General features: G+C 36.1%; 1 protein-coding gene across 1 annotated transcript; it reads right to left on the reverse strand.

Moving 5' to 3' along the window:
* Window positions 1-3,670: 3,670 nt before the first annotated feature.
* On the reverse strand, window positions 3,671-9,324 carry LOC110033056. The gene is made up of 2 exons (XM_020736911.1): window positions 8,974-9,324; window positions 3,671-5,351 (listed from the first exon to the last, which is right to left on the reverse strand). The coding sequence occupies exons 1-2, from the start codon at window positions 9,215-9,217 to the stop codon at window positions 4,042-4,044; spliced, it is 1,554 nt and encodes a 517-aa protein (XP_020592570.1). The 5' UTR covers window positions 9,218-9,324; the 3' UTR covers window positions 3,671-4,041.
* Between the last annotated feature and the right edge of the window lie 9 nt (window positions 9,325-9,333).

Here is a 9,333-nt window from a genome sequence, read left to right on the forward strand (position 1 = left end):
AGTAATATAGGACTTTCTGATTAAGCCACGAATATCGATCACATGGAGATCGAGGTTAATCACGACGGCTTTCAAGAGAAGTTATAGTCTAGAATAACATGCCCTAGCTTGGAAGGTCAATAAAGGTTTAAATTTGATTATATCCTACAATTATCACTATAATAATACTTCTACTCCTAAACGAAAGTACTTAGTGAAAATCAGAAATTGGGGTTTAATATATTAAAAGTGTTCTTCCTCATGCAATGAAATTAGTGACATGTGTAAAAGTAAACAAGTAGTGAGAGAGATTGTGACAAATAGAAGCAATTATATTCTTCACCCTTACTAGAGATGCTATAACCCTTACTAGAGATGCTAGCTATAAAGAACATTGGTTAATCTAAAGTTTGAATAGTTCTGAAGATGGGTTAGGCAGAGAGAAATACTAGCTCTCACTCTAGAGTTCCCTCTTATCCCTTCACCTGGAGGCTAACATCTCGCATTAAAACCTAAAACAATAGACCAAATTAGGGGGCTTTAGTCTGTCACTCTAAAGTCCTCTAATTCTACACCCATTAAAGATTATTTTCCTATTTATTTGGACTCAACTATATGGACTATATTCTCATCCATGCAATCTCATGTGATTCTACCATAGTTGATTGAGAAAACACAATCATGGATCTTACATATTCTCACAACAGATTTTAACATGCAAGTTGATCAAACATGTAAATGAAGAACAAAGTAAAATCATCAGAATATATTCTCAATCTACTCAATTCTATATCCTACACATGCATACTAATTCATTACAAGAGGGAAGAGTAAAGAAAACTACTCACTACACATAGAACACAACAAAAACTTTTCATTGAACAAGAGTTTGAAATCATAAAAATAAAGTACTAAATTTAAATCAAAATACAATGAAAATACTCTCTGACGGAAATCAAACTCTCCTTGTATATCAAAAGTAATATCCTTACAATTTTTACCAAGAACAAAGTGAAAAGAAAAGAAGAAATTCTCACACTCTCTCTTTATCTCTCACATTGCCGCCCCATTTGGGGCTCACGCCCAAGCCTTCTTCTTCTTCTCCAAGCCTTCTTCTCCTCTTCCAATTGATTCAAGAGTCCAAGAGTTATTTTAAAAATATTTCAAAGCCTTAATTATAATTTCCCAAGAAATTCTTAAGTGTCTCTTCAAAACTGTCCATATTCATTGAATCTCCAAATGGTGCATTAAGTGACTCTTCATAACTCAATATAACCGCCCCAAATTCTTATAGAAAGTCCCTTTTATCATTTACAATGAATTCCCCAAGAGATGCACGAAGCAACGCATCAAAAATCGTCTAAATCCGATGTATATTCTAGAAGATATGTTGAAAACCGTCTTTGGCGCCTAAGAGCCGATTTTTGGGCGCTTAAGCGTCCCCCTCTCTGTCTGGGGGTGCCTAAGCGTCATATTTGGGTGCTTAAGCGTCGGGCACAGGCACTTAAGTGTCCGATTTTGGTCCCCATGGCTCCGGTGTGCCCCGATTCGACCCGATTTGCTTCGATTTGCTCCGTTTTGGTCCATTTTTATTCATTTTGCTCCAATCACTCTAAATTCTTCAATTTGGTGTACCTACAACTAAAAACACAAGAAAACATACCTTTAAAGTGCAATATTGGGTCACTGCCTTCTCAGCATATCCTTTTGTTCGAGTCGCTGCAGTCATGGCATACCTTTTAATGATCCAGCAGTCCCAGAGGTGTACATGTCGTGGCTACTGCAAACACAAGAAAACATACCTGTCTGGGTCACTGCCTCCTCACCAATGCAGTTGTACCCAACCTTCCCAGGATACCTTAAAGAATAAGGCTTAATTCTCAGTTCAATTGATCCCTCTCTTCTCATATTAACATTCTCTTTTCATGAGATTTTGCAATCTTCATTCAACATCTCACCAAAAACTTAATAATCACTTCAATCTCAAAGAATAGGGTCCCATCTTCACCTCCTTAGAATCAAATTTCAGCATACTCCTCAATGCCACTTCCTACATAAAACTCCCGGCCTACTTATATTGCATCACAGAGCTAGTCTACTAGACTAAAAGCTAGTATCTACGCATATATTCACCAAATTTACCATTGATCCTCCACTCTCACTCCCTTATCTGACATCACACCATTGATAACTTGCACGTTCACCCAAGTAGTTAACACTCACATGCCTAGATATTGCTTTCGCCCACAAAGAAGATATACAAACATACACATAATCCACTTCACCAACACTACCAAATATTCAAATGAGTGCTTAAATACCTCAAAGGCAGTCCCATTCATGGCCTCTTAGTTGTCAAAGGGGAACTTACCTTAAAAGCTTATTTGGACTCGAATTGGGCCAGCAATGAGTCTGATTACGAGCTCACCATTGCTTATTGATCTCTCCTTAGCCATACACCCATTCTCTAGCAAGTTTAGAGACAAAAAATCATCACATGCACCTTGACGAAAGACAAATACTACACACTAGCAACAACAACCATGAAAATTGTATGGCTACATCATTTCCTCCAAAACCAAACCTCCCCATGGCTCATCCAACGCCGCACCTCTACAACACCTCCACAATTGCCATAGACAACAACCTATCTTCATGGGTCGCACGAAACATATAAATATTAGATTTTCACTTCATTTGGGACCACATTGCCTCAAAAACAATATAGATTTGTCGTATAACCACAGAGGGTCAAATTGCTAATATACTCACCAAAAGCATATTGAACTTTACATTCCACAAGTTACTTGGAAAACTCAAGTTTCATTCTCACAGGCTTAACAACATATCTATACATAACAAACAACATATGAAAACCCTGGTGGCTAACTATCCTTATATCCTTGGCTATTATATCCTAACTGTCTCAACAAATCACGAACACGCATCACATCCTATACTCATATTTAAATTCTACATATAAATCTATTCTCCAAGTATTCTGGATATATATACATAGGTGAATACATCTCATTCTATACCATTGTTTCTTCCTGTTTATTTTCATGATTCATTGTTCAGCTTATAATTCTGAACAGATTCACAATCTAGTCAATTGGTAAACCAAACGCCTAGGCTCAATAAAGACAAATTTAATAACCAATAATGGTTTGATCTAACATAAATCAAGACCATACCAAATGGCTCCGAATCAAACGACATGGAGTTAGAACAGTGGGCCATTAGTTAACGGAAATGATAACATCTACGAAATTTAATCACATATTTTATGATTTATCGCTCTTCATTATCAAAAAAAATAAAGGCCACATCAATTTAGGACTTGAAACTCCTAGAAATGAACAAAAAAGAATTCCATAGTAGGGAGTGATGATGAAGTAATAAAAAAGACATTTTGTCTCATACCACCCTCTAGCTTGGCCGATAAACCTCTTTTTTTTGGGAGGGAGGGCGGAGGGGGAAGGTGAACACGGGCGATATACGCGATTCAAATCCGTGATCTTACGGTGAGAAAGCACACCCTCAGCCACTACCTCACGTGTAAATGCGCAATATAGTCTTTCAATATACTGATTTTCACTCCTAATAAAAGGTAATGAAGTGCATCATGACATTCACATTCCAGAAAATGTGGCAAGCAGTTCGTCAAACGGTGAAAAAAAAGTTATAAAATCACTTATTCTCTTTTCATGCCATAATATTTAATAATCTCTGCACAAGCAAGTCTCTAAATAACAATGCAAGAATGCAGGACAAAACAGTAACCAGCATGGATCTCAGTCTGGCAATTCAATACCTTAATGACTTAATTCAGAAAACTAGCACTGCTACCTTCACATTCAAATCCTGGATCACTTTTATCAAATCTTCAACAGACTTCTTAGGCTTTTTGAGAAAACTAGCAGATTCATACACATGCCTAACCCGGATCACATTTAACGAATTCTCAGCTAGCCTTAAAGACTGGTTATTAGTTATCGTGGCTCCATAAGAAAAACTTTATTACAGCGGCCATTCACAGACCTGAAAGAATCTAAAGCTTTAGTTTCTTTGAAGCCCTGAACACGGTCTTGACCTTCGACCTTGAACAGCCACAAACCAATTTACCCTTGCATTTCTGGAAGCAGTTCTCCTGAGCTTGTGCCCAATATTATGCATGTCTTCGCAAATTTCATGCCTAGCTAGGGATGCTAGCCCTGGTAAGATCTCTTTCTGGAAATCTCGGAGCCCCTTTCCTCTTCGTAGCCTAAGCCCATTTACATTCCTCTCTCTTTCAGTCCGGTTCAGTGGTTCAGAAATACTGAGGCGATGTTCAGTTTGAACCTCAGATAACTGGAGGGCCTCACTCTCAAAAGAATCAGATGAATGCAGGGGTTGATTGTTCCCACTGTTACAATCAACTTCTCGCTGATGATCTATAGGGAAGGAGGGCCTTTCAGACGAAAGACCCATGAGAACCTCGGCTGCTGCTGCAATGGTAAAATCCTGTTCTATGCTTAGTTTTTCCATGGAAGATCCATCATTTTGGGCAGAATTTAGCTGAGTGGTTACAGAATCATCAGTTTTGGAAAGTGTATCAGGTTCCTCAACTATTTTGTCCTGTGACATTGACATAGTGTTTCTAGTTTTGCTAGCAGAATTGCATCCGGTTGGGAACTTTCTGGAAAGTGCATAGCGTTGAGCTACATCTTGAGCAAAGGCGTGACTTGATAAAGTATCTTCTACACTTCCATCATAGTATAATTCGTTAACCAAATCTCGAATTAAAGGTTGTGGTAGATTGGTAATGTTGCTGAAAGTTATGTTTGAATCCTGCCTCTTGTTATCACTTCGTACTGCAGATAGCAGTTTGTCAGATGAAAAATCTAAATCCAATTTCGCTTGATCACACGAGCTTATTGAGGATAAGGAAACATCGTTTACAGTAATAAAAGCTCGGTTATTAGTAGATCCTTTCGCAGGCTTTCCACAAAAATCTACTTGAACCTGGAAAGAAAATGCCATAAGCTTATTAGAACTTAACTTGATGTCAGTGTCACCTTTATCTTTTGTAGCGTCCAGAATCAGCTCAAATTCCGGTGATCTAGAAGGTTTTGAACCTTGGCCATGGCAACTCAAGCAATCAGCTTGATTATCAGATTTAGCTTTTGTAATAGAATAAGATGACAGTGGCTCGGGTATAAATGAAGCTTCACCTTGGTTGCTTTGATTATGCTCAAGAATTCCATCATGTGCAACAGAAGAAAAAAGTTTAAGATTAATATCTTCCGCAGGATCATTAAGAGCAAGAGAACACTCATTTTCAAGAGGTAGATTAAGGTCAATAAGCACTGGTTTATCTTGTAGAATTCCTGAAATGATCAACAAAAGTACCAATGCGTGAGTCACAATGTCCTAAAAAATTATTGATCTGTAAGTCGCAATTAATGAAATATCTAACTGCTGTAATGCATGACCATTAACTCCATTGCCATGATATTGCAATTTGAGAAAAAGGTATGCAAACTACATGAATCTATGGCCCTCAAAGCTTAACAAATATTCTATTTGTGGAGAAGGTATGCACTAATTAAGGATCATCACCACCAACTTTTGGCGCCACTTTTTTTTCTATGAAGAAGTTAATAAATCTTTCAAATAATTTCCAAAGACTAAGAGGATGCCAAATTACTAAAAGAATAGTATTTTAATACCAACATTTGAAAATAAAAAGATATTTAAAAGCATAATAAATATAGAGTCAAATTTATGAGTCATATAATGAAATTTACAAGAAAAAGCACCCAAATAAGGACTTCAAAAAATTAAGCCAACGTCAAGGCATTAAATTGTTTTCATGGCATGAAAATAGATAATAAAAGTGATTTTTTGTTCACAGAATCAAAGGAATATGAAAGAAAGAATAATCTTACGATTTTTATTGACCTTGAGAACATAAATTTTGTATCATACTAATGAAAGAATGGGTGTGCCAAAAGTATGTTGAAATCATTAACTAGGATTAAGTATTGCGTAGTGACCAACAAGTTTTTAAGTGTATTTGGATTACAACAAGAAACAAAAAAGACTTTTTTTTTTCTTTTTTGCAAAGGACATTCAAAGTAGGCGTCTTTTTTGTTTCTTTTTTGCAAAGGACATTCAAAGTAAGCGCATTAGTATATTTCTTTTTATAGATGACATCATTCGGAATCGTTCGTGCGTGCGTGCGGGTGTGTGTGTGTGTGTGTGTGTGTGTATAGATATATGTGTGTGTGTGTGCGCGCGCGTGTATTTACACACATATATATAGTGTATTTATAAGAATGCCCGTGACTCTTTGGTTGACATCTGCGATATCAGTTCTAAGTTCCCTGGGGTGTGTGTGTAGATATATATGTGTGTGTGTGTGCGCGCGCGCGCGTGTATTTACACACATATATATAGTGTTGCTCGTCGTGACTCTTTGGTTGACATCTGCGATATCGGTTCTAAGTTCTCTGAGGTCCTTGGTTCAAGCCCGCCTATGTGCGGGATCTAAGTGGTTAGACACATGAAGTTGGTTGGAGGCTCGTATCATTGACTCTAGCCAATTTTTATTAAAAATGAATATATATATGTATATACATATGTGTGTGTGTGCGCGCGCGCGCGTGTGCGTGTGTGTGTGTAATATAACCAATTGCAAATAATACAAAATTTGGCATTTCTAATAATTATTAATTAGCATCACTCAGAAATAAAAGATATATTTAGGCGTCATAGATTGAAATATTTTGGATCAATTATACAAAAATAGAGATATTGATAAGAATATTACTTCTAGAGTTAATGCTCTATGAGTATAATAATGTGGTGGTTTAGAGAAGTATGCAATGATAGAATATCATGAAGACCTAATATTATATCCATAAAACAATTAGCCGACCATATTGAATTGCAACTCTAGTTTTGAGTTAGAAAATAATCATCCATAGAAAAGCTAAGTTTGACAAAAATGAGAATAATAAATTCAATATATGGTAAAAAGTGAAAGGATATAATTGAAGCGTAATAATATTACATGGGTGCTGAGACTAAAATATACATGATAAAAATAGGGAAGCTGATTTGAACATGAATAACAAATAGTAAAAATATACCATTAGATGAGAACAATGCTGAAGAATTTGAGAAACAATGGAATAGACCTAAGGTAACATGGATTGAAATAGTTCAAAAAGATTTACATCAAATAAAATTAACATCTTATTCAACATGAGATAAAAAAAAATGAAAAAAAAATCATAAAGCATATCCAATAATGATGATGATCATCATTACCATTAATTTTATACGATTAGGTGAGTCTAGCTGACAATTCATTAAATGCAGGATTGTGAATTAAGGTCATGAGCAGTCTTAGGTCCAAGTGGTGCTGCATTTGCATTAATCTAGGTTGTTGGACATACTAGTTTGTTAGTCCCCCCTTAGATCTAGGTTTAAGGCTATCATTATTCTTATAATGTTTCAATTCTCATTATCAGACTAGCTTCAATTCTTCAGGCGGTTATAAGACCCACATATCTACATCACAAGATAACATCCCCTCACTTGCTCAGCTACAATTATATATATTATGGTACTCATCCTTGTGAGTTAGAATGTGTTATACCACACAAGTTGAGTGGCCACTTGAGCAATTTTGTCATTGGTATAGAGAACCTCATTTAGAAAACCCAATATATGTCAAACCTATAAGAAAATAAAATATCCTTAGCAAATAATGTTCTAGGGGTCATCGCCCAAAATGTAATTAACCATGGGGGCTTGCGCTAGCGAAAAACTTGATTACCCATAATAAAATAAACCCTCTTGATATTACATATTGAATAAAAAAAATCTCTGGTTCATTCAAGTCACATATATCCATCTTTCGGGTCTATACAGTGAATCATCTGCAACACTTCAGGATAAAATGTTTCTAAGGAGTCCCCCAAAGATAAACATATGTGGCTAGTCTGACTTCCACTGAGCCTCATGGAGCCTACAGATCTATAACCACTTTTGTTTCTCAAGGTGATACGATCAAAACCTTTGTGACTCTCCTCCCACCTTCAGGTAGCATGAGTCTCAATAGAAGACCACAATAAGATGAATTTGAGAAGGAGAAAAACATCTCATCATGTGGTTAAGAACACAGTCTAATCAATCATGACAAACATTAATCTAAGCACTGAGTGTCTCTAAAATGTTACACTAGAACTTGTCAAAAAGATTCTAGTTGAAAGGGAGAAGCATAGACTAAACATTAAAACTATTGAATATGGTTGTACAGTTGCATATTTAAAGATGATTCTACAGTGTGTTTATAGCATCTTTAAAGAGAATAACATAAAAATTCTCTAATGAATGAGGATCAATGAGGCTAATCTGAAATAATTTAAATAAAGTTAATAATGAGTTGATCTCTAAAGCATATAGTGGTTGAATGCAGGGTAAGATGTACACTGGGAAAAGCAGAAATAGCAGCAGAGTCAGCCATTACATTCTATTCCTCAGTATTAATTGCAAACAAGAGGCATATATATAACATGCGTTATCTGAAAGAATTAAATAAGATAATCAAATGACACTAGAAAAATCACATAATATGGTAGGTGAGAGAGGTAACAGAAAAATATGAACAGAATTTGGATTTAAAATATGCATCCATTCCATTAATTCAATCTTTATTGTAGACAAGCACTTTTCAAGATTTAAATATTAAGTTCGATCATATGCTATCTAAGAAAACTCTACAAATCAAAATTTCAAGTCATAACAAAAGCTCCATAAATTTAATAGAAGCCAGATCCTCCATCAGCCAAACATATTGGATGTAACAAGTAAACAGCTTTGAACTTAAGATGCAATTTTTTTCTCACTAAGTGCCAAATACTGATCTGCCAAGGCAAATAAAGCCTCTATAAATAACCAACATAGTATGTCAAGAGAGAAGACCACTAAAAAACTCACCATCGAATGAAATGGCAGGCTTCTGGTCTTGCAATCTTCCTTCCTGCCTCTCACCCAAATGAACCGTAGATGGAGTATGATGCATTTCATTAACAACTGTGCTTGAAGAGACCTGATCAGATAAAAGAGCTGGCTCTGACCCAACCATGCCTTTATCTTTCTGTAATGGAGCTCCTAAGCCAAGGAAAACCTCATTTTCCTTGTCATGGAATTCAAAGTCCAGCTTAGCCTCCAGATCAATCATCTCTTTGCAAGAAAAGCTGCTACCAACAACAATTTCATCGTCTTTTGAAACTTCAAACCCTGTATGACTATATAGAAGATCTACACAGGAGCCCGTGACAAACTCATCAGCAGGAA

The sequence above is a fragment of the Phalaenopsis equestris genome, unplaced genomic scaffold, assembly GCF_001263595.1.
Source record: "Phalaenopsis equestris unplaced genomic scaffold, ASM126359v1 Scaffold001081, whole genome shotgun sequence".
In the NCBI taxonomy this organism is placed as follows: Eukaryota; Viridiplantae; Streptophyta; class Magnoliopsida; order Asparagales; family Orchidaceae; genus Phalaenopsis; species Phalaenopsis equestris.